Source organism: Nerophis ophidion, unplaced genomic scaffold, assembly GCF_033978795.1.
Source record: "Nerophis ophidion isolate RoL-2023_Sa unplaced genomic scaffold, RoL_Noph_v1.0 HiC_scaffold_31, whole genome shotgun sequence".
In the NCBI taxonomy this organism is placed as follows: domain Eukaryota; kingdom Metazoa; phylum Chordata; class Actinopteri; order Syngnathiformes; family Syngnathidae; genus Nerophis; species Nerophis ophidion.
Genome location: NW_026906953.1, coordinates 508,990 through 535,236, shown reverse-complemented (window position 1 = coordinate 535,236; position 26,247 = coordinate 508,990). Strand labels below are relative to the sequence as shown.

Here is a 26,247-nt window from a genome sequence, read left to right as displayed (position 1 = left end):
GATTCAGACGTGGATTTCAGCGATTTAGGTGATTTAACAGATTACGCATGTATTGAAACGGATGGTTGGAGTGTGGAGGCAGATAGCGAAAGCGAAATTGAAGAAGAAACTGAAGCTATTGAGCGAATAGCTTTAGAAGTTATTCGGCGATCGCCTTCTAACCAACGATTGCATCTTTTGACCACTGGAGCAACTTAAATCCATCGATTGGTAAAAGTTTGTTTGGCATAACATGTGGGTGGAGGGAAAGGCTGGAGGCAAATATAGCTACAAATGTACATACAGCTAGCCTAAATAGCATGTTAACATGGATTAGCTAGCAGTCATGCCGTGACCAAATATGTCTGATTAGCACATAAGTCAATAACATCAACAAAACTCACCTTTGTGATTTCGTTGTCTTTATCGTTGGAAATGCATCTGCTTTGAGTGTCGCAGGATAGCCACACATCTCTGTGCCATCTGTCGTAGCATAGCTGTCGTCGGTAAAATGTGCAGAACAAACAAGGGACTTTCGCATCTTTTGACCACTGGTGTACTTGAATCCGTCAATTGGTATGTGTTTGTTTGGCATTAAATGTGGGTGGAGGGAAAGGCTGGATGCAAATATAGTTACAAATGAGGCATAACGATGCAATATGTACATACAGCTAGCCTAAATAGCATGTTAACATCGATTAGCACGCCATGCTAATCGATGCACACGCCACGTAAGTCAACTTTAATCCGTCCCTGTTAGTGTTGTTACACCCTCCGACAACACACCGACGAGGCATGATGTCTCCAAGGCACGGAAAACAGTAGAAAAAACGGAAAATAACAGAGCTGATTTGACTTGTGTGTGTAATGTGGTGGAGAAAATGGCGGATTGCTTCCCGTTGTAACGTCACGGGTGAAAGGTCATTGCTCCGACAGCGAACAATTGAAAGGCGTTTAAATCGCCAAATTCACCCTTTTAGAGTTCCGAAATGGGTTAAAAAAACATATGGTCTTTTTTTCTGCATCATCAAGACCGAACTCTATTTAATAATACAACTCTAACATTTGACAACCAAACAATTAAACAAGGCGACACGGTAAAGAATCTGGGTATTATCTTCGACCCAACTCTCTCCTTTGAGGCACACATTAAAAGCGTTACTAAAACGGCCTTCTTTCATCTCCGTAATATCGCTAAAATTCGCTCCATTCTGTCCACTAAAGACGCTGAGATCATTATCCATGCGTTTGTTACGTCTCGTCTCGATTACTGTAACGTATTATTTTCGGGTCTCCCCATGTCTAGCATTAAAAGATTACAGTTGGTACAAAATGCGGCTGCTAGACTTTTGACAAGAACAAGAAAGTTTGATCACATTACGCCTGTACTGTATATACCTTTATATACATATATACATACATATATACATATACTGGCTCACCTGCACTGGCTTCCTGTGCACTTAAGATGTGACTTTAAGGTTTTACTACTTACGTATAAAATACTACACGGTCTAGCTCCATCCTATCTTGCCGATTGTATTGTACCATATGTCCCGGCAAGAAATCTGCCTTCAAAGGACTCCGGCTTGTTAGTGATTCCCAAAGCCCAAAAAAAGTCTGCGGGCTATAGAGCGTTTTCCGTTCGGGCTCCAGTACTCTGGAATGCCCTCCCGGTAACAGTTCGAGATGCCACCTCAGTAGAAACATTTAAGTCTCACCTTAAAACTCATTTGTATACTGTAGCCTTTAAATAGACTCCCTTTTTAGACCAGTTGATCTGCTGTTTCTTTTCTTTTTCTTCTATGTCCCACTCTCCCCTGTGGAGGGGGTCCGGTCCGATCCGGTGGCCATGTACTGCTTGCCTGTGTATCGGCTGGGGACATCTCTGCGCTGCTGATCCGCCTCGACATCTCTGCGCTGCTGATCCGCCTCCGCTTGGGATGGTTTCCTGCTGGCTCCGCTGTGAACGGGACTCTCGCTGCTGAGTTGGACCCGCTTTGGACTGGACTCTCGCGACTATGTTGGATCCATTGTGGATTGAACTTTCACAGTATCATGTTAGACCCGCTCGACATCCATTGCTTTCCTCCTCTCTAAGGTTCTCATAATCATTATTGTCACAGACGTCCCACTGGATCATTATTGTCACCGATGTCCCACTGGGTGTGAGTTTTCCTTGCCCTTATGTGGGCCTACCGAGGATGTCGTGGTGGTTTGTGCAGCCCTTTGAGACACTAGTGATTTAGGGCTATATAAGTAAACATTGATTGATTGATTGATATATTGATGCTTAAATAGGTCTGCTGATAATGTTCCCCTTTAAAATTGCAATTTAGTAAACTAAAGCGGCCGTATTGTCATGTGTTGCAATGTTAATATTTCATCATTGATATATAAACTATCAGACTGCGTGGTCGCTAGTAGTGGCTTTCAGTAGGCCTTTAAATTTAACAGTAGAAGATGAGAGGCACTACATACAACATCAAATATACATTCATATTAAACATGCTGTGTTTTTAAAGTACATTTAGCACAATCACTAAGTGTTTTTAAATCCCTGCAGCTTCCATGACTGTTACACACTTGTGTTTACTGTCCTGACACTTATGCCGGAACATCTTATCACACACATTGCAACTAAATGGTTTCTCTCCAGTGTGTGTTCTCATGTGTCTGGTCATGACAAGCTTTGTGGAGAAATGCTTCTTACAAACAGGGCAAGTAAAAGGTTTCTCGCCAGTATGTGTTCTCATGTGTGCGGACATCTTAGGCTTTGTGGAGAAAGTCTTCTTACAAACAGAGCAAGTAAAAGGTTTCTCTCCAGTATGTGTTCTCATGTGTGAGGTCATGTTAGACTTTGTGGAGAAACTCTTCTGACAAACAGAGCAAGTAAAAGGTTTCTCTCCAGTGTGTGTTCTCATGTGTATGGAGATGTCAGGGTTTCTGGAAAAACACTTATTACAAACAGAGCAAGTAAAAGGTTTCTCTCCAGTATGTGTTTGCATGTGTGTGATCATATGCTGCTTTGTGGAGAAACGCTTCTTACAAACAGAGCAAGTAAAAGGTTTCTCTCCAGTATGTGTTCTCATGTGTTCGGTCATGTTAGACTTTCTGGAGAAATTCTTCTTACAAAGAGAGCAAGTAAAAAGTTTCTCTCCAGTGTGTGTTCTCATGTGTCTGGTCATGGCAGGCTTAACGGAGAAACTCTTCTTACAAACAGAGCAAGTAAAAGGTTTCTCTCCGGTGTGTGTTCTCATGTGTGTGGTCATGTGTTGCTTTGTGGAGAAACTTTTCTTACAAACAGAGCAAGTAAAAGGTTTCTCTCCAGTATGTATTCTCATGTGTCTTGTAAAATCACTCTTCAGTCTAAATGATTTCCCACATTCAGAGCAGTCAGAGTCTTTGTTGTTAGTGTGATGTCTTGTATCACCTTTAGAGTCATTTTTACTCTCCAAAGGTTCTTGAATGTGGTCACTGTGATCAGAAGAGTCTGACATCATGTGGTCCATGTCTGACAGTGGAGCAAAGATGCTGTCTGGTTCCGACTTTATATCTTCACAATGCTCTCCATCAGCTTCTGTGATGTGTTGACTTACAAGCTCCGCCCCTCTGTTCTCCTCACTTTGACTGTGATGAAGCTGTAAGGACTGAGCTTCATCTTCATCATTATCCTCCACCAACCTTTGAAGCTGCTTCGACAGTTCCTCCTCTTCCTCTTTAACGTGGGAGGGGGCCTGTAGCTCCTTTTGTCCCACACTGGAGCTCCACTCCTGCTGCTTGGAGGGAATCTCTTCATGACTCTCTGCTGACACCTGCTGGACGTCTGCAGAACATAAAACACAAATGAGGTGTTACTCTATTGAAGTTTGCAGTATTCAAACTATTCACATGTGAGCTAGGCCAAACAGACAGTGATGGGCAAGCGACCTGGAATATGTAGTAAGCTAAGCTACAAGTTACTCTCCATTAAATGTAGCTAAACTATCCTCAGAGAATTGTAGCAAGCTACACTACACGCTACACTGCAAAAGTAGCTTGCCACATCAAAGCTACATTTAACAGCATTTCTATCTATTGGCCCACATGTATAATATCAATGTTAATGTAACTGAGAGTGTACACATGGACCCAGTGAGGTTCCATTGCTGTTAACTACCTGTCATTCAGCTGGGGATACCTTACAACTACCTCAAGGGGTCTCCGCAATCCACTGTATGTATTTATTCATTTATTTTATTTCTACCATTCTTGAGAATCCATCAAGGATAAGTAGCTTCCGTATGAGCAGGTGTGAACAAGTTAGGACATACATCATGGTCCCTATACGGAAAACCATTGCATCGAATAGAGAATGTCTCATTTGCACCCCTGGTGGTGAAATCTATCAAAATGAGGGTGGTCCCAAAAAGGAGGAATTTTTCAAATTGACTGTGTGTCAGTTTTGAATGTGTTCCCCTTCTGAGCAACGTATGAAATAACAAGTGTATGTAAGACATTGAAATGTGCCCCTTTTGGCCAAAATTATTAAAGAAAATATGTTTACACACACAGAGAGAAAGAGAGAGAGAGATCGTAATAACATCAAATAAATAATGTATCAATCAATGATTATTTATATAGCCCTAAAACACTAGTGTCTCAAAGGGCTGCACAAACCACAACACAAACCACAACGACATCCTCGGTAGAGCCCACATAATGTAGAATAAAAACCAGTTAAAAAACAGAATCCAAAAGAAATTTACAAAAAGCTTATTTTTTTATATTAGAATAGTATGTATATATTAATAATGTTGTAAATATAAATCTTGATATATCTAAAAAGGGTAAACCTAAATAGGTCGGCATTTTTCAGAGGTCTCAAGAAGGTCACACATACAAGAATGTACAGTATGTGTGTGTGCGTGTGTGTGTGTGTGTGTGTGTGTGTGTGTGTGTGTGTGTGTTTTGTACAAACCCTGTTTCCATATGAGATTGGAAATTGTGTTAGATGTAAATATAAACGGAATACAATGATTTGCAAATCATTTTCAATCCATATTCAGTTGAATATGCTACAAAGACAACATATTTGATGTTCAAACTCATAAACATTTTTTTTTGCAAATCATTAAATTTAGAATTTGATGCCAGCAACATGTGACCAAGAAGTTGGGAAAGGTGGCAATAAATACTGATAAAGTTGAGGAATGCTCATCAAACACTTATTTGGAACATCCCACAGGTGTGCAGGCTAATTGGGAACAGGTGGGTGCCATGATTGGCTATAAAAACAGCTTCCCAAAAAATGCTCAGTCTTTCACAAGAAAGGATGGGGCGAGGTACACCCCTTTGTCCACAACTGCGTGAGCAAATAGTCAAACAGTTTAAGAACAACCTTTCTCAAAGTGACATTGCAAGAAATTTAGGGATTTCAACATCTGTGCTCCATAATATCATCAAAAGGTTCAGAGAATCTGAATAAATCACTCCACGTAAGCGGCATGGCCGGAAACCAACATTGAATGACCGTGACTTTCGATCACGAATCTCTAAATGAAATCACCACATGGGCTCAGGAACACTTCAGAAAACCACTGTCACTAAATACAGTTGGTCGCTACATCTGTAAGTGCAACTTAAAGCTCTACTATGCAAAGCGGAAGCCATTTATCAACAACATCCAGAAACGCCGCCGGCTTCTCTGGGCCCGAGATCATCTAAGATGGACTGATGCAGAGTGGAAAAGTGTTCTGTGGTCTGACGAGTCCACATTTCAAATTGTTTTACGAAATATTTGACACTGTGTCATCCGGACCAAAGGGGAAGTGAACCATCCAGACTGTTATCGACGCAAAGTTCAAAAGCCAGCATCTGTGAAGGTATGGGGGTGCATTTCCACTTCCTGGGAAACTGATCAAGGAGCTCTTTGTATTATTAGGTTCATCAGTGCTAAATATTATAAACTTATCACTTTCCTCGGGCACTGTTCCCCTAGCATTCAAAAAAGCGGTTATTCATCCTCTTCTTAAAAGACCTAACCTCGATCCTGACCTCATGGTAAACTACCGACCGATGTCTCACCTTCCCTTTATTTCAAACATCCTCGAAAAAATTGTTGCGGAGCAGTTAAATGAACACTTAGTGTCTAACAATCTATGTGAAACCTTTCAATCCGGTTTCACGGCAAATCACTCCACAGCCCTCGCAAAAATGACTAATGATCTATTGCTAACGATGGATTCTGATGCGTCATCTATGTTGCTGCTCCTCGATCTTAGCGCTGCTTTCGATACTGTCGATCATAATATTTTATTAAAACGTATCAAAACACGAATTGGTATGTCAGACTTAGCCCTGTCTTGGTTTAACTCTTATCTTACTGATAGGATGCAGTGTGTGTCCCATAACAATGTGACCTCGGACTACGTTAAGGTAACGTGTGGAGTTCCCCAGGGTTCGGTCCTTGGCCCTGCACTCTTCAGCATCTACATGCTGCCGCTAGGTGACATCATACGCAAATACGGTGTTAGCTTTCACTGTTATGCTGATGACACCCAACTCTACATGCCCCTAAAGCTGACCAACACGCCGGATTGTAGTCAGCTGGAGGCGTGTCTTAATGAAATTAAACAATGGATGTCTGCTAACTTTTTGCAACTCAACGCCAAAAAAACGGAAATGCTGATTATCGGTCCTGCTAGACACCGAACTCTATTTAATAATACAACTCTAACATTTGACAACCAAACAATTAAACAAGGCGACACGGTAAAGAATCTGGGTATTATCTTCGACCCAACTCTCTCCTTTGAGGCACACATTAAAAGCGTTACTAAAACGGCCTTCTTTCATCTCCGCAATATCGCTAAAATTCGCTCCATTCTGTCCACTAAAGACGCTGAGATCATTATCCATGCGTTTGTTACGTCTCGCCTCGATTACTGTAACGTATTATTTTCGGGTCTCCCCATGTCTAGCATTAAAAGATTACAGTTGGTACAAAATGCGGCTGCTAGACTTTTGACAAGAACAAGAAAGTTTGATCACATTACGCCTGTACTGGCTCACCTGCACTGGCTTCCTGTGCACTTAAGATGTGACTTTAAGGTTTTACTACTTACGTATAAAATACTACACGGTCTAGCTCCATCCTATCTTGCCGATTGTATTGTACCATATGTCCCGGCAAGAAATCTGCGTTCAAAGGACTCCGGCTTCTTAGTGATCCCCAAAGCCCAAAAAAAGTCTGCGGGCTGTAGAGCTTTTTCATTTCGGGCTCCAGTACTCTGGAATGCCCTCCCGGTAACAGTTCGAGATCCTACCTCAGTAGAAGCATTTAAGTCTCACCTTAAAACTCATTTGTATACTCTAGCCTTTAAATAGACTCCCTTTTTAGACCAGTTGATCAGCCATTTCTTTTCTTTTTCTTCTATGTCCCACTCTCCTTTGTGGAGGGAGTCCGGTCCGATCCGGTGGCCATGTACTGCTCGTCTGTGTATCGGCTGGGGACATCTCTGCGCTGCTGATCAGCCTCCGCTTGGGATGGTTTCCTGCTGGCTCCGCTGTGAACGGGACTCTCGCTGCTGTGTTGGATCCGCTTTGGACTGGACTCTCGCGACTGTGTTGGATCCATTATGGATTGATCATTCACAGTATCATGTTCTCATAGTCATCATTGTCACCGACGTCCCACTGGGTCATTATTGTCACCGATGTCCCACTGGGTGTGAGTTTTCCTTTCCTTGCCCTTATGTGGGCCTACCGAGGATGTCGTAGTGGTTTGTGCAGCCCTTTGAGACACTAGTGATTTAGGGCTATATAAGTAAACATTGATTGATTGATTGATTGAAATTACTCAATGCAAGATGCAGAATTAGTAACACTAATAGAAGCATGTAAAGTAATGAAAGATCTAAAGGTCACAATATACACAGATAGCCAATACACATTTTCAACAGTGCACACATTTGCATAACACTGGAAGAATATAGCAACGTCAACAGGAAAACCTGTAAAACATGGAGAATTATTGGAAAAAAATGAGTAAAAGCAGTACAGCTACCAGCTAAAATAGCAATATGCAAATGTGCAGCACACACACCAAAGGAGCAGACGCAGTGTCACTGGGAGGTGTGTTTGCTGACAGCAGCAAAACAAGGAACAGGAAAAAGAAATACACATTTCAAATTACAAATTAGTGACATAAATAATGATATACTAAAATATATGCAACAACAAAGTACTCCAAAAGAAAAAGATAAATGAATAAAAAAAAAACAGAGTCACGTTGTACAAAGAATACATCTATGTATGTCCAGACAATACACTAATCGGACCAAACAATCAGTAGAAGTGGGTAGCAGTTGTGAGCCATAGGTGAACTTATGGCTCAACAGGAGGGACATGACTAGCCTCATATACAAGTACCATACTTCCTATAGTTTAATTCATACAAAAAATAAAAAAAATGTATACAACATCTATGCATGGATTTTATTGAACTAAATGAGAGTGAAGGAAAACATTATTGTCTGGTCATAGTAGATGCATTTTCAAAGTGGGTAGAAATATTTCCTAAAGGAAAAGCAGATGTGCTAACAGTAGCAAAAGCATTATGCAAAGAGTTAGTAAAAATGTACAGTATATGAACCTTACAAGTACAACAGGACTAAGACCCTTTGAAATAATATTTGGAAGACCTTGTCAGCTCCCAAAATTTTGAAAAATCGATGAAAAGGAAACATTGGCATTCTCCAAGGGGGGAGAGAGGTTGTAAACAACTAAGACAGCAGTAAAGATAGTGGAAAGACCAAGCTGACTACACTTAGCACATTGTAAAAAGGTCATATAATGGAAAAAAAAGTATTTGGGATTGTATTTGTCTTATTAAAGGGACATGTTAACTAGCACACTACAAATTCCACTGTCACAGTTGTGTCAAAGTTTGATAATAATTGGTTCCTGTTTTGGCAATTAATTTGTTCCTTATGGCAGAGCAAGTAGGAAAAGCTACACAAATTGATTGTGTTGTATGCAAAAGCCCAGACAATTGCTCAAGATGAGTCAAAAAGGTTTGATTGAAGTAATGAGCAAAACAAAATGTACCTGTAGCTAAAGAGACAAAACAGAAACTAATATTTGATAAATATGTAAAATAATAAAATAAAATAAAAAAAAGCTAATTATACCTGCATTGACACGTACAACAGTTAGGAAACTTATCATAAGATAACTGCTTACACATAGCAAATGTATGGATATTTGTACAAGGGTTGTTAACATATCTGAACAGTTTGATACCTGGACATTGGAAAATAACTAGACATGATGTAAACTGGCAAAGTGTTTTAGATCTAACTTGATCGATCCAATGGGTGTCCAAAGAAGTGTATCTGACGACTATAAATTGGTAAATTAAGTTGTAGCTGGATTTGAATCCTCCGTCTACTGGTGGTGTACGATTAACAAGAATGTTGATAGAATAAACTACGTCTACTACAACGTACAGAGATTAGAAAATTACACAGGCCGACTTGAAGCAGTCGCTGATCAACTCGTCGCCACCTTCCTTATGGCTTTTCAAAACCGTATAACGCTAGACATGTTGTTAGCGGAAAAAGGGGGCGTGTGCACAATATTTGGTGAACAGTGTTGCACGTTCATACCAAACTACAATGATGCAGAAAGTAGCCTGACCAAAGCACTGGAAGGCCTGCACACCCTTAACGGTAAGATTAAAAAGTACTCTGGCATAGATACATCTATGTGGGAGGGGTGGTTGGACGTGTTTGGCAAATACAAGTCTTTGATATTTAGTATCTATGGCCGTGTTCAACAAGACTGACGTTGTGTGGATGTTGTTGTATTCCCTGTCTTGTGTTCTCTGCTTAACCGTCTTGATTACCACAGTGATTAGCCCAGCAGACAATAAAGCTGTTCAGACGCACTTTCTGGCGGACGACAGAGAAGATGAATCTGACGACGAGAATACCTACCTGGATGGTGTTCCTGATTTATTTCCAGAAATGTCATAATAAATAAAAAAATACCGGACAATTCTGCAAACTTTATGGCTGGCTCACATCGTGGTCACTCCGTGATCACTTACGACCGCCAGACACTTCTGGATGTGTATAGATCGGGCCATTTTGGACTGATAGACGCGTGCTTGCTAGACCTGCTAGCTAGCACGGGAATACTTCACCGGCTACATCCAGCGGCCTGTGAAGCAGCGGAGTATAGTAGCGGCGGAGGCCGTCAACGGAGCAGACGCCAGTGGTGTGATCGGAAACGCGGATGCCGAGCGGGGCTAAAAACAAAGCTAAAGGCTAATGCCCACAGAACACCACTTCCCTCCATCCTGAAGCAGGATTTAAATGGAAGATACGAGACGACTGGTCTAGGTAAGGAGTCAGTTAAATTAGAACAAGTTTTTTCTGCTTTGATTGTTTCAGAGTTAGACATGCGTTCTACTGAGGTGGAAAACTATGATGCGTCCAGTTTATCAAAGCACCAAACAAACAATCGGAAAATTCCCGTCGTATCAATTCCTAGATATGGTCGTAATTATATTAGGTGCACTGGGCATAATAAACAGACCATTATTAATATTACTACTACAGATAATTTGATCAAAAATTCCCTAAAACAGCCAATTACCTATAATATAAGTTTTTTAGACATAAAATCATTGTCTCCCAAAACGTTGTTAATTAATGAGGTCATCAGAGACAACAATCTTAACGTCATCGGTCTCAGCGAAACCTGGCTTAAACCAGTCAACTTTTTTGCGCTAAATGAGGCATCTCCTCCTAAATATACATATGCGCATATTGCCCGTCCCCTTAAAAGGGGTGGGGGGGTCGCACTAATATACAACGTAAACTTTAACCTTAGTCCTAACATAAATAATAACTATAAATCGTTTGAGGTGCTTACTATGAGGTTTGTCACACCGCTGCCTCTATTCCTGGCCGTTATCTACCGCCCCCCAGGGCCCTATTCGGACTTTATCAATGAATTCTCAGAGTTCGTTGCTGATCTAGTGACGCACGCCGATAATATAACTATAATGGGGGACTTTAATATCCGTATGAATACCCCATCGGACCCACCGTGCGTAGCGCTCCAGACTATAATTGATAGCTGTGGTCTTACACAAATAAAAAATAAACCCACGCATCGCAACGGTAATACGATAGACCTAGTGCTTGTCAGGGGTATCACCGCTTCCAAAGTTACGATACTCCCGTATACTAAACTATTGTCAGATCATTACCTTATAAAGTTCGAGATTCAGACGCATGTTCGGCAAACTAATAATAATAATAACTGCTATAGCAGCCGCAACATTAATACGGCCACAACGACAACTCTTACTGACCTACTGCCCTCGGTAATGGCACCATTCCCAAAGTATGTGGGCTCTATTGATAACCTCACTAACAACTTTAACGACGCCCTGCGTGAAACCATTGATAGTATAGCACCACTAAAGTTAAAAAAGGCTCCAAAAAAGCCTACCCCGTGGTTTACAGAAGAAACTAGAGCTCAGAAATTATTATGTAGAAAGCTGGAACGCAAATGGCGCACGACTAAACTTGAGGTGCACCATCAAGCATGGAGTGATAGTTTAATAACTTATAAAAGCATGCTTACCTTAGCTAAAGCTAAATATTACTTGAATCTCATCCACCTTAATGAAAACAATCCTAAATGTTTGTTTAGTACGGTAATAATAATAATAATGGATTAGATTTATATCGCACTTTTCTATTGTTAGATACTCAAAGCGCTCACAGAGAAGTGGGAACCCATCATTCATTCACACCTGGTGGTGGTAAGCTACATCAGTAGCCACAGCTGCCCTGGGGTAGACTGACGGAAGCGTGGCTGCCAGTTTGCGCCCACGGCCCCTCCGACCACCACCAATCATTCATTCATTATTCATTCACCAGTGTGAGCTGCACCGGGGGCAAGGGTGAAGTGTCCTGCCCAAGGACACAACGGCAGCGATTTGGATGGTAATAGGTGGGAAGCGTACCTGAAATCCTCAGGATTCTGACACGTCCGCTCTACCCACTACACCATGCCGCATCGCTAACCCAACAAGGGACTCCTTCCAGTAGCTCCACCCATTCGGCAGATGACTTTATGAAGTTCTTTAATAAGAAAATTTAACTTATTAGAAAGGAGATTAAAGACAATGTGTCCCAGCTACAACTGGGTTATAGTAACACAGATACGACTGTATATACAGCAGATACTGCAAATATCCAAAAATAGTTTCTCTCGTTTTGAGGAAGTAACATTAGAGGAATTGTTACAACGTGTAAATGGAATAAAACAAACAACATGTTTACTTGACCCACTTCCTGGGAAACTTATCAAGGAGCTCTTTGTATTATTAGGTCCATCAGTGCTAAATATTATAAACTTATCACTTTCCTCGGGCACTGTTCCCCTAGCATTCAAAAAAGCGGTTATTCATCCTCTCCTTAAAAGACCTAACCTCGAAACTGACCTCATGGTAAACGACCGACTGGTGTCTCACCTTCCCTTTATTTCAAAAATCCTCGAAAAAATTGTTGCAGAGCAGCTAAATGAAAACTTAGCGTCTAGCAACCTGTGTGAAATCTTTCAATCCGGTTTCAGGGCAAATCACTCCACTGAGACAGCCCTCATAAAAATTACTAATGATCTATTGCTAAAGATGGATTCTGATGCGTCATCTATGTTGCTGCTCCTCAATCTTAGTGCTGCTTTCCATACCGTCGATCATAATATTTTATTAGAGCATATCAAAACACGAATTGGTATGTCAGACTTAGCCCTGTCTTGGTTTAACTCTTATCTTACTGATAGGATGCAGTGCGTCTCCCATAACAATGTGACCTCGGACTACGTTAAGGTAACGTGTGGAGTTCCCCAGGGTTCGGTCCTTGGCCCTGCACTCTTCAGCATCTACATGCTGCCGCTAGGTGACATCATATACAAATACGGTGTTAGCTTTCACTGTTATGCTGATGACACCCAACTCTACATGCCCCTAAAGCTGACCAACACGCCGGATTGTAGTCAGCTGGAGGCGTGTCTTAATGAAATTAAACAATGGATGTCCGCTAACTTTTTGCAACTCAACGCCAAAAAAAACGGAAATGCTGATTATCGGTCCTGCTAGACACTGACCTGTATTTAATAATACAACTTTAACATTTGACAACCAAACAATTAAACATGGCGACTCGGTAAAGAATCTGGGTATTATCTTTGACCCAACTCTCTCCTTTGAGCCACACATTAAAAGCGTTACAAAAACGGCCTTCTTTCATCTCCGTAATATCGCTAAAATTCGCTCCATTCTGTCCACTAAAGACGCTGAGATCATTATCCATGCGTTTGTTACGTCTCGTCTCGACTACTGTAACGTATTATTTTCGGGTCTCCCCATGTCTAGCATTAAAAGATTACAGTTGGTACAAAATGTGGCTGTTAGACTTTTGACAAGAACAAGAAAGTTTGATTATATTACGACTACAACGTATATACCTTTATAAACATATATACATACATATATACCTATACTGTATATACCTTTATATACATATATACATACATATATACCTATACTGGCTCACCTGCACTGGCTTCCTGTGCACTTAAGATGTGACTTTAAGGTTTTACTACTTACGTATAAAATACTACACGGTTTAGCTCCAGCCTATCTTGCCGATTGTATTGTACCATATGTCCCGGCAAGAAATCTGCGTTCAAAGGACTCCGGCTTATTAGTGATTCCCAAAACCCCAAAAAAGTCTGCGGGCTATAGAGCGTTTTCAATTCGGGCTCCAGTACTCTGGAATGCCCTCCCGGTAACAGTTGGAGATGCCACCTCAGTAAAAGCATTTAAGTCTCACCTTAAAACTCATTTGTATACTTTAGCCTTTAAATAGACTCCCTTTTTAGACCAGTTGATCTGCCGTTTCTTTTCTTTTTCTCCTATGTCCCACTTTCCCTTGTAGAGGGGGTCTGGTCCGATGGCCATGGAACGTACTGGCTGTCCAGAGTCGGGACCCAGGATGGACCGCTCGTCCAGAGTCGGGACCCAGGATGGACCGCTTGCCTATGTATCGGCTTGGGACATATCTGCGCTGCTGATCCGCCTCCGCTTGGGATGGTTTCCTGCTGGCTCCGCTGTGGACGGGACTCTCGCTGCTGTGTTGGATCCGCTTTGGACTGGACTCTCGCGGCCGTGTTGGATCCATTATGGATTGAACTTTCACAGTATCATGTTAGACCCGCTCGACATCCATTGCTTTCGTCCTCTCTAAGGTTCTCATAGTCATCATTGTCACCGACGTCCCACTGAGTGTGAGTTTTCCTTGATCGAGAATGTCGTAGCGGTTTGTGTTGTGGTTTGTGCAGCCCTTTGAGACACTAGTGATTTAGGGCTATATAAGTAAACATTGATTGATTGATTGATAATTATGAGGGAAAAATTGATGTTCAATTCTGAGTGTAAACATAGCTTGTTTCAAGGGAAGTTAAACAATAACTGAAAATCGCAAGAAGAAGTTATTAGGGATACGAAGATTATGGGGAATTTATTTGATAAACGGGGGAATGTCAGAAAAATTCTGTGTAAATTATCAAATAAAACCTTGTATTACATTGTGTTCCTGACGAGAAGAAAAAAGGCTGGAGCTTTCCAAGAAGAATGCTGGACTTCCAGGCGGACAGATGGCAGAATCTGCCCAACTTCCAGAGAAACTCTTTTAAGTATTTTTACGAACCCTCTTTGATCTATTTTATGGGACTCTCTGTGATCTATTTTATGGGATTTTCTTTGATCTGTTCGGGAACCGAAGGCAATGCTGGTCATGACCCACTTCCATGAGGAAGCAGCTGTGGGAAGGAGGGGGGTGAAAATCAAATAAAGAACCACGAGAACGATCTTGGGGCAGAGCATGGTGCAGGATTTGTACAGGCAGTACAATGGCCATTCCTCTCCTCGGATCCGAGTATAAATTGAATTCTGTCTCTGTTTGATTCTTTGCCCTTTTGTCCTGTTTAATAGATGTCATCAATGTTTGAACCTGACAGATGGAGGTCTCGCAACTACGGTAAGCAGCTGCCAACTTCATTTTCCCCCGTAGAAGAAGTGCGCTTCTTTTTCTTTTTGAGCCGCCGACCTTATTTTGCCCCGTAGAAGAAGAAGTGCGCTTCTTCTTCTACAGCCGCCAACCTTAATTTCCCCCATAGAAGAAGAAGTGCGCGGTGCATGCTGGGATACATGACTGCGGGAGGCATGCCGTTTCTGTGTGTAAAGACTCCAAAATGGCTCCCACCACGCAGAGTTTAAACTCAAGGAGATCAGTCACACAGTAGAAGACGGGAATAGAGCAGCAGCGAGAGAATTTAACATTAACTGCAACGACAATGACTCATTTAATGACGACTTTGACGAGACATGTTGGATGTTGTATACGCCCAACTGTTTGATTGGAACACTGAGGAAGAAGAATTAGAGGGATTAGTGGATGAGGAATAACTTAATAAAGTGAGCTTTACATGTTTATTTTGTGTTTTGTGACATTAGGGTTTGAGCAACGTTGAGTTATTGATATATTATTGCTTTGCACTATTTCCAGTGTTACTATATTGTGATTGCACTAACCTTTGATTTACCGTAACAGTATCAGACTGTTTTTTACCTGTTTATTGAATCGGGGAAAATAATAAAACAGCTGTTTATTCATTTTGGGAGTGAACGGAGTTGTCAGAACGCTGGTTTGTAATCTATTAATAAAGTTTGACTGACCTATCTGACTGTTTTGTTGACATTCCCTTTAGCTCAGCTCCCTCCAAAGCAGGGGTGTCAAACATTTTAGGTGGGGGGCCATATGGAGAGAAATCTACTCCCAAGTGGGCTGGACTGGTAAAATCACGGCACAATAACTTAAAAATAAAGACAACTTCGGATTGTTTTCTTTGTTCGAAAATAGAACAAGCACATTCTGAATTTTTTTTTTTTACATTTATATGTTGCTGTTGATAGTATTCTATCTTTATTTGTTGTTATCTATACTTTCTGATTAAATTATGTGATAAGGTTCATCAATCAACTCGTTGGTGTTAATGTTCCATCCATCAAGATAAAAAAAAAAAAATTAAAATCAAATTACAGGATGTTATTTATGTACGTTGATCATTTTTGTCTACTGGTGCACTAAAATCATGTGTGTTTTTTGTGTTTTTAGATATGTAGCATCATCTACAAAAATACACAAAATTGTTATTGCGACATCTAGTGGACACATTTAGAACAGCAGTTTCTTTCATTCAAACATTTTGGCTCATTTTCATACTTAGCCACCTCATCCCGCGGGCCGGATAAAACCGGTTTGAGGACCTGATCCGGCCCGCGGGCTTTACGTTTGACACCCCTGATGTAAAGGATGCATAACGTGACCCCAGCCTCTACTCAGTGGCCTAGTGGTTAGAGTGTCCGCCCTGAGATCGATAGGTTGTGAGTTCAAACCCCGGCTGACTCATACTATAGAATATAAAAATGGGACTCATTACCTCCCTGCTTGGCACTCAGCATCAAGGGTTGGAATTGGGGGTTAAATCACCAAAAATTATTTCCGGGCGCGGCACCACTGCTGCCCACTGCTCCCCTCACCTCCCAGGGGGTGATCAAGGGTGATGAGTCAAATGCAGAGAATAATTTCACCACACCAAGAGTGTGTGTGACAATCATTGCTACTTTAACTTTAACTTTACTGTTCCATCTATTCTATGCACCTTATAATGCGGTGTGCTTTATATATGAACAAAGTTTTAAAATAGGCCAATCATTGAAGGTGCACCTTATAATCCGGTGCGCCTTATAGTGCGGAAAATACAGTATATCTCCATCTTTAGTGATAAATGTGGCCCCCGGATAAACATGTGTCACAAACATTGTATTAGATGATATGTGGATGTTGTGCTTACTTGGACTGTGATGAAGCTGTGAGGACTCAGGTGGTTTGTCTTCATGCTCTTCAGTCTTCACAGAGACAACAGTCAGTGGAAACTTGCTGACATCAGCCTCCTCCTGCCCTACAGGACACTCTCCCCCCTGACTGATCCACACTTCCTCCTCTTCCTCTTTAATGTGGGGGGGCTGTGGATCCTCCTGTTGCTGAAGGGGACGTTCTTCTTGACGAGCGTTCATCTGTTGGACGTCCGCAAGACAACACAAACAAACTTCAGCTCAGATGTGTCAAATATTTTTTAGTCTATCAAATATAATATTTTCCAAGTGGACTGACACCACTTTGTGGTGATGTTCTTCTACACATGGAATAATCATCAGTTATTGATTATTATGAATTGTGTCATTGATCCTTTTTTCTGCATTTACATTAATTATTGATGAAAAAGTAACAACTTAAAGAAAACCTCCTGCTGGGATTTTAATACCGTCATGACTGCATGAAGTCAGTCTGCACGTATAAAAGTTTCATTGTGCTGCAGCATCAAGTGACGCCAACTGGCTCCTCCCACTACCAACCTACCAGCCAACCTTGACGTGCACCTCCAAAATAGTCCCACCTCACGTCAACGGTGACCAGGACTACAGAGCTGTGGTCGGTTGGCTTTACTTTTATGCGCAATATCCTCTCCTTGTTCTCCATTACCTACCTGCTTGGCACTCAGCATCAAGGGTTGTGATTGGGGGTTAAATCACCATAAATGATTCCCGGGCGCAGCACTGCTGCTGCTCACTGCTCCCCTCACCTCCCGGGGGGTGATCAAGGGGATGGGTCAAATGCAGAGGACACATTTCACCACACCTAGTGTGTGTGTGACAATCATTGCTACTTTAACTTTCTTCTGCGAAAGCAACATTTTTAACCCAACAGAAAACAAACAGAAGTGCAGCAAAGCACGTGGAACAAGTGCCAGCGAGTATATATATATATATACATTTATAAATATAAACAAATCTTTAGAATATTTGGGTACCTCATGTTCCGATTACAAACAAAATATTGATGCAAATTCATTTTGTGTGCAGTATATTAAAGCTATTTTTTAATATTTAACATTTATTTAATAAATATTTGTTTTAGTCTGACTGAATAAGCATTAATCACTTACAATTGTGCAAATAGTGTATTCGTAATAACAAACATCAGTTGATTTAATTTCCATGATATGTCCACCAAATGCAGCTGAGATAGGCTCCAACACCCCCCCGCAACACCAAATAGGGACAAGCGGTAGAAAAATGGATGGATGGATGTTATCAAGGTAATAGAAGTGCGTGCAAACATCATTTGTATTTATTGCTAATACAGTTGACACCAACATAAAGCAGACCACTGCAATAATACATTATATTACACTGTCATTACAATAACAATAATATTTTTTGTTCATCCTGTAAAGCATCTTTGAGTGCACTGAAAAGCGCTATACCAAATAAAATGTATTATTATTATACCATGTGACTTATTCCAGACTTAAATTTCGAGACGTTCGTTTCTTTCTAGTAACAAATATTCAATGATGTTAAGCGTGACTGTAATATACAACAAAAATACTGTTAAAAGTATTAAATAAGTCAATATAATTCTCACAGAGAACATATAAAATACACTCCTCAAAAAAAAAACGCTCGCATTTGCGACAAAGGCCTGCTAGCGGGCTAAAGCTAGCACGTTAGCTGCGAACAACATATGAGGTAAATAATATAAATAATATGAAAATATATCATGTATATTACCTCATAAGCCGCGTGTACAAGAGAGGAGTGGAATATATTCTTCCTATTGTTACACCAGCAACTCTTTTTTGTCTTCTGTGGCCGGGCGAAGGAAGTGTGCACCACTCACTATTGTCCCAGTGAAACACGTGTTTGAAGGAAGTGTGCACCACTCACTATTGTCCCAGTGAAACACGTGTTTGAAGGAAGTGTGCACCACTCACTATTGTCCCAGTGAAACACGTGTTTGAAGGAAGTGTGCACCACTCACTATTGTCCCAGTAAAACACGTGTTTGGCCAACATTTGTTCCGCGGTTGAGAACACTTCGATGACGTCACACAGGAGGAAGACCAGAACAAGATGGCGTCTGGCGGAGATTACGTTGTTTTGGTTATTATGGTTTCTAGGTCTTAATTACAACGTACATGTGCACATGTGTGTCGTTTAACAGAGTAAACGTCGTTATTAATTGTTTGTATGCGGATACATTAGTCTGAGTGCACTTTGACGTGCTAGCCTAGCCTGCTGGTTAGCTTAGCTTGTTAGCTGCTAACAAAGAGAGGCGGAAGTGATCGACACATCAAAGCAGAGATCCAATGTAAGTGTAAAGTGTTTTTATTGTGTGAACATGTCTATATTACAAATGATGTGAGTGTTGCTGAATCAGCGACTAACTGCTGCCATTGAAGAAATGTTTGTGATGTTAGAAAAAAAACAAAAAAACGATAGCAGAGGACAAGGAGGAATTTTGTCCAACAAAAGAGGAGAAGGAGCGACAACATCAACTACTGGACGCTGTTTTCAAGAAACATCAAGTTGTGTTACACATCCAGCCTTCCATCCATCTTCTTCTGCTTATCTGAGGTCGGGTCGCGGGGGCAGCAGCCTAAGCAGGGAACCCCAGACTTTCCTCTCCCCAGCCACTTCATCCAGCTCTTCCCGGGGGATCCCAAGGCGTTCCCAGTCCAGCCAGGAGACATAGTCTATTCAACGTTTCCTGGGTCTTCCTCGTTGCCTCCTACCGGTCGGACGTGCGCTAAACACCTCCCTAGGGAGGCGTTCGGGTGGCATCCTGACCAGATGCCTGAACCACCTTATCTGGCTGTTCTCGATGTGGAGGAGCAGCGGCTTTACTTTGAGTTCCTCCCAGATGACAGAGCTTCTCACCCTATCTCTAAGGGAGAGACCAGCCACACGGCAGAGGAAACTCATTTAAAATAGAATAGACTTGATTGTCATTATATTTGCGTATAACAAGATCAAAGACTCCAACTAAAGGTGCGGTAGTGGGAACAAATATAGGGTCAAATAAATAACACAAGAGCTAATAAGGGAAAACTAACACTTGAAATAAACAGACCGCTTCGGACACTTGTACCCGTGATCTTATCCTTTCGGTCATGACCCAAAGCTCATGACCATAGGTGAGGATGGGAACGTAGATCGACCGGTAAATTGAGAGCTTTGCCTTCCGGCTCAGCTCCTTCTTCACCACAACGGATCGATACAGCGTCCACATTACTGAAGACGCCGCACCGATCCGCCTGTCGATCTCACGATCCACTCTTCCCTCGCTTGTGAACAAGACTCTGAGGTACTTGAACTCCTCCACTTGGGGCAGGGTCTCCTCCCCAACCCGGAGATGACACCCCACCCTTTTCTGTACGAGAACCTTGAACTCGGATTTGGAGGTGCTGATTCTCATCCCAGTCGCTTCACACTCTGTTGCAAACCGATCCAGTTAGAGCTAAAGTTCCTGGCCAGATGAAGAGACCTAATCGTGCAGCCACCAAACCGGATCCCCTCAACGCCTTGACTGCGCCTAGAAATTCTGTCCATAAAAGTTATGAACAGAATCGGCGCTTTGGCGGAGTCCAACCCTCACTGGAAAAGTGTCCGACTTACTGCCGGCAATGCGGACCAAGTTCTGACACTGATCGTACAGGGAGCGGACCGCCACAATCAGACAGTCCGATACCCCATACTCCCTGAGCACTCCCCACAGGACTTGCCGAGGGACACGGTTGAATGCCTTCTCCAAGTCCACAAAGCACATGTAGACTGGTTGGGCAAACTCCCATGCACCCTCAACAACCCTGCCCAGAGTATAGAGCTGGTCCACAGTTCCACGACCAGGATGAAAACCACACTGTTCCTCCTAAATTTGAGGTTCGACTATGCGGCATAAACTCCTCTCCAGTACACCTGAATGGACCTTCCCGGGAAGGCTGAGGATGCTTCTACATATTGACAAAAAAAAAAAAAAAAAAACTCACCTTGTGACGGATGCTTTTGCAATTGCTTTATTTGATCTTTCACAACACCTGCTGGCCACAATAATTCATGAAGTCAAGCTCATGGCGCAGAATGTTGGCTAACGCAGACTTGTTTGTTACTGGATACTTGCTATCAGACTTTTGTTTTGGAGACTTTGTGTACGTATTAAGCAACTATAATTATTTGATATGCTTAAAAGTGCTGTTTTAGCTTAGCTGTTGTGTAGCTGCTCGCTCCTTGTAGCTTACAGCAGGTGTGTCCAAAGTGCAGCCCATAGCTATGTTTTTAATTGACAACGGGGAATTTTGAAAATGTGGTATCTGCGTGTCGGTCCAATCAGCAGCAGTTACGCCCTGTTTCATCATTGGACCTAAGTCTTTGGCTTGGTAGGCGGGTACGAGGCTACCAAGCCAGGTGGTACGAGCACGAGCACAGAGGAGCCTTTGTAGTGGTGTCGCAGCTCGGTGGTCGTGCCGTCAGGTAACACCAGGAAGGTTCCTTCTGTGCGATATTGACTGGTGCTTTTTTTCCCCCTGGACTCTGACTTCATATCTGGTGTTGTCCTTCAGACCTCGGCCAAGAAGCCACGTAAAAAGTGTGAAGAATGTGGGCGATAAGAGTGTGTGTGCGTGAGCATGAACTTGCACCCACTTTCAACTGGAACTCAGGACATATGATTAGTTGCACGGCCTATTCTAATCTATATTAAACAGCGTCCGGGGCTTGCGTCCACTGCGGGGGTGCGTCATCGCTCTCTCGGTGTGGGTCGTTGCGCTCTTCATCTGCTGGCCGTTGTTTCCTCCTCCGTGCTGCTCTCCCGCTCGTTCCTCCCTCGCCCTTTTTGTACTCTAGCAGCAGATAGACAGATTGTAAGCAGGTGTGTAATATACGCACCTGGCTCAGATTGCCGCTGCAGTGTCGCTTCGCGTGTGTCATGCCTCTCCTCGCCGCCGCATGCCCCGCCTCCTGGCCTCCAGGTGGGCCCGCGCTACTGCTTTCCGCCCATTGTCGGCCCGTCGGCTGTGTCTCTCCACACATACAATGTCTGCTTTCACTGGGATGCCGACTGATGGGATGTTCATATCTTCCCGTTTAGATGAAGAATTAATCATCGCAAACGGTTAAAAAGGGTGGGTGCAAAAGAGCATATTACTTAATCTTTCTAGCCATCTCCAGGTCTAAGTTGGATGTCAGTGTTGACCAAGTTCTCGGTTTATGTCCACAACCTTCTACTACATAAGTGAGAAGCATGATTTATATTCTAGAATTAGCTTTCACCATCTTAGAGGTGAGGAAGCAGCTCAGTATGTCAATATAGCAGCATAAGCTAGTTACTTCTGTGATCAATGCACCGCTAAAAGTAGGTCCTTAGTGTTAGCGCTTATAATAACAATATCACTAATACTTGGTTAATATTCAGGTCACAAAATGTAAATGGAGTATTGTTGGCAATTTTTTTGGAGGACTTTGTGGGTCAAATAGAGGAACTCCCATTGACTCCAATGTTAGCTGATTTTTGCTCACGTTTATTTAATAATTAAATTTATAAAAGTTTAAAACATATGTCTTACATAAGGATTGTGAATGATAGGCAACATTTTAAAAAGTGCAGTTTCCTTTGAATTTGTCAGATAAGTAAACAGTCCTTCAAATTAAAGATGTAAAACAATTGAGGTTGTTTATAGATATTATCCACTATGAAGTTACAGTAAAACTAAGCACACAAGGGAAAGTACATTCATATACACATGAAGTACACACGTGTAAGAATCATGTTAAACACCAAAATATTGTCTTGTTCTCCTAAAGCCAATATCGAGTATCCTTTGGTGAGCTGACCGTATCGTCACACCCTTATTTGAAAGCACACCATCCCCATGACATGACACTTCCACGTGATGTAGAACAGTAGTCCCACATTTTAAACATACACACACATCTGAAGAATATTAAAATTAAATATATTTGGTGGGCCAAACAAAATGTCTTGGCGAACCAATGTTTGGTATGGGCGATATGACCTCAAATCTATATCCTAATAACAATATATGTCACAATATATAATTTGGTGTATAATTGATACTAGAAGAATTTTAAAGTGGGTTACAAAAGCTCCTAATTTGGCAGCTGACATATGCAGTAACATATTGTATCATTTATAATTGTATTATTTTGTTGAAAAAAATATTTTTAATGTACTTGTTTATTTACTGTTAATATCTGGTTACTTTATTTGAGAAAATAATACTGGAAATGATGTAATATTTTACTGCATATTTCAACAACTAAATTAGGAGCCTGTGTAGCCTGTTTTAAAATGGTTCTGTTAGTAATTCAATATGAAATAATATATCGTAAAATCAATTTTAAATCAAATCGTTTATCCATAGTAAAAAGTCCTGTTGTTCTAGTTGGTTTTTATTTTCCTGTGAAAAATGTTGTAAAGAGTAACGTGTTTGTGCATCACTGAGATTTCAAGACAGTTGATACAATATTTTGTTTTTCCTAAGTGCATGTCAAAGTACTTAATGCATTATGTGACTGAGCAGATATGGATGTTTCTCAAACTTGTGTTTGTCTTGCAGACGTCTGTGAAGAACATCTTCACCCTGAGCAACAGAAGTGGAGCTTCAGGATGCAGACGGAGGAGCCACAGCACAACCTCATTAAGAAGGAAAAGGAATACCCACTGATCCCCCATTTTAAAAATGAAGAGGAACACCCACTAATCCCCCATTTTAAAGAGGAAGAGGAGGACCCACTGACACCCCATTTTAAAAAGGAAGCAGTGGATCCACAGACCCCTCACATTAAGGCGGAAGAGGAATACCCACTGATCCCCCATTTTAAAAATGAAGAGGAACACCAATGGCTACCCTTTTTTAAAGAGGAGATGGAGGAACCACTGACACCACATTTTAAAAAGGAAGCGATGGATCCACCGAGCCCTCACATTAAGGCGGAAGAGGAGGACCCACTGACCCCTCACATTAAAGAGGAAGAGGAGGAACACAGCATCAGTCAGCAGGGAGAGTGTCTTGAAGGACTGGAGGAGGTTGATGTCACCAAGATGCCAGTGACTGGTGTCCCTGTGAAGAGTGAAGATGATGAGGTGAAAGGTGAAAGTGAGGAGAGGGGAGGGGGGGAGCCTCCAAGCAGCAGCTCAACACAACACATGACAACAGAAGCTGATGGAGACCACTGTGGAGGATCACAAGCAGACAAGCTCTTAGCTCCACTATCAGATAGTGAGGACACAACGTCACACTCTCCTGACACTGATGATGAAGACTCTAAAGATGATAAGACATGTCACACTGACAACACTCACTTCACATCTTCTCACTCTCACAAAACTTTTAAATACCATTGTCGTCTGAAATTACACATGAGAACACACACTGGAGAAAGACATTTTTTGTGTTCGATCTGCGGTAAAGATTTTACTCAAAGATACATTTTGAAAATACACATGAGAATACACACTGGAGAAAAACCTTTTTCCTGCTCAGAATGTGGTAAAAGTTTTGGAAAAAATCAAAGTTTAAAAGTACACATGAGAACACACACAGGAGAAAAACCGTTTTCCTGCTCAGAATGTGGTAAAAGTTTTGTAAGAAATGAACATTTAAATGTACATATGAGATCACACACTGGAGAAAAACCTTTTTCATGTTCAATCTGCGGTAAAGATTTTACTCGAAGGGACCATTTCAAAAAACACATGAGAATACACACTGGAGAACAACCTTTTCATGTTCAATATGCGGTAAATATTTTGCTCGAAAGAACTACTTGAAAATACACATGAGTACACACACTGGTGAAAAACCTTATACTTGTTCAGTATGTTGTAGAAGTTTTATACAAAGTATGCATTTGAAAAGACACATGAGAATACACACTGGAGAAAAACCTTTTTCATGTTCAATCTGCAGTAAAGATTTTACTCAAATGCACCATTTCAAAGCACACATGACAAGACACACTGCAGACAAACCTTAAACATGTTCAGTGTGTTGTAAAAGTTGTATACAAAGTCCGTATTTTGAATAGACTCATGAGAAGACACCCAGGAGAGAAAGTGTTGAGTTGCAGTGTGTGTGGTGAAAGATTGTCTTCTAAGTAGCAGTGTAAGAAACACAAGTGTGCTGGTGAGAACAGCAGCAGCAAATGAAACTGCAGGATTTGAAATAAACTGTCAAATCTTAACTTCGACTTTGTAACAACATCAGCACATAGATTCTAACATTTATAGATTAGATATTTCAGATTATTGCTTTTTTCAGTCAAGTACATGTTTTAATATACAACATTGTGTACTTTTATTTAAAAATGAACACAACACTTTGACTGTAATGGTGAGAATAAACAGGACAAAACATGTTACGAATACTTTTTATGTGTATAGATATATTCAGAAATCATGTTTGATTTTTAATGATGTTGTAGAGTAACTCCTTTATATGATGTACATATTTGTTTTACATGTGTTCATACCTTTGCTTTTGAATACACATAAATCCCTCTTAATTCAAATTTAGTGGTTCACACTTGAAACATCTTCTGGACCACTTCTGGAAGCATATTATTATTTACTTTATACATTTTCAGCAGTTGTCTTTTATACAAGATCATTTACTTTTAAAATCTGTGACTTTATGAATCATTTGTTGGGTCTCAATAATCCATTCTTTTAATTATCTTTATTACTCTCTTTTGTAATATGAATATTGTTTTATATGTATGTCCCCTTTATGCAATATGTAGATTACAGAAAATGGCAACATTATATGTGGAAGGTTATGAAGGATATTTTTGTTTTTAATAATCTACATTTCTTTTTTTTTTTTAAAAACTACACGACAATTTAAAAAAAAAAGGTGTTTATGATTTTGTTCCCCCTTTTTTAGAATCCCTCAAACATTATCAATTTCAGAAAACATGGGGAAGTTTGGATTGTTAGGGAAAAGTCAATAAAAGTCAATCCATCCATTGTTTCTACCGCTTGTCCCTTTCATTTTTTATGTACAGCATTTAATCACAAACTTGTCCGCCAAAGGGTGTTGTGTTTTGGAGAAACTCCTTCTGTCAGAGTGCTGTTCAACACTGCAAAGAGGAACCAAAGGATGTGCAGGACGCTGAGTAAAACACATTTTTTACTGCGGAAATCTACTCACAAAAACAATCCAAACAGGAGGAAACAAAAAGCGACAGTGCGAAAGAAGACAAAATGTGTATTGTGGA

At 41.2% G+C, this 26,247-nt stretch overlaps 2 protein-coding genes across 4 annotated transcripts in view; one reads left to right on the top strand and one right to left on the bottom strand.

Annotated features, from left to right (window-relative positions):
- The window catches only part of LOC133546548 (gastrula zinc finger protein XlCGF57.1-like), a 51,987-nt gene extending 33,112 nt beyond the window's left edge, over window positions 1–18,875 (bottom strand). For 2 of the 3 annotated variants that reach the window (XM_061892320.1, XM_061892316.1), the window contains exons 1-2: window positions 16,963–17,143; window positions 3,664–3,805 (exon numbers count right to left, since the gene is read on the bottom strand). In XM_061892320.1, coding sequence (XP_061748304.1) covers window positions 3,664–3,805; window positions 16,963–17,007 — 187 coding nt within the window. In that variant the 5' untranslated portion in view covers window positions 17,008–17,143. Of the gene's footprint in view, window positions 1–2,403; window positions 3,806–16,962; window positions 17,186–18,742 lie in introns of those variants that run through there. The other variant, XM_061892318.1, reaches the window with a different exon arrangement.
- Window positions 18,876–19,047: 172 nt separating this feature from the next.
- On the top strand, window positions 19,048–24,905 carry LOC133546550 (oocyte zinc finger protein XlCOF7.1-like). Its single transcript, XM_061892322.1, has 2 exons — window positions 19,048–19,321; window positions 23,586–24,905. Exon 2 carries the CDS (start codon window positions 23,636–23,638, stop codon window positions 24,797–24,799), a length of 1,164 nt encoding a protein of 387 aa, XP_061748306.1. The 5' UTR covers window positions 19,048–19,321; window positions 23,586–23,635; the 3' UTR covers window positions 24,800–24,905.
- Window positions 24,906–26,247: the final 1,342 nt, after the last annotated feature.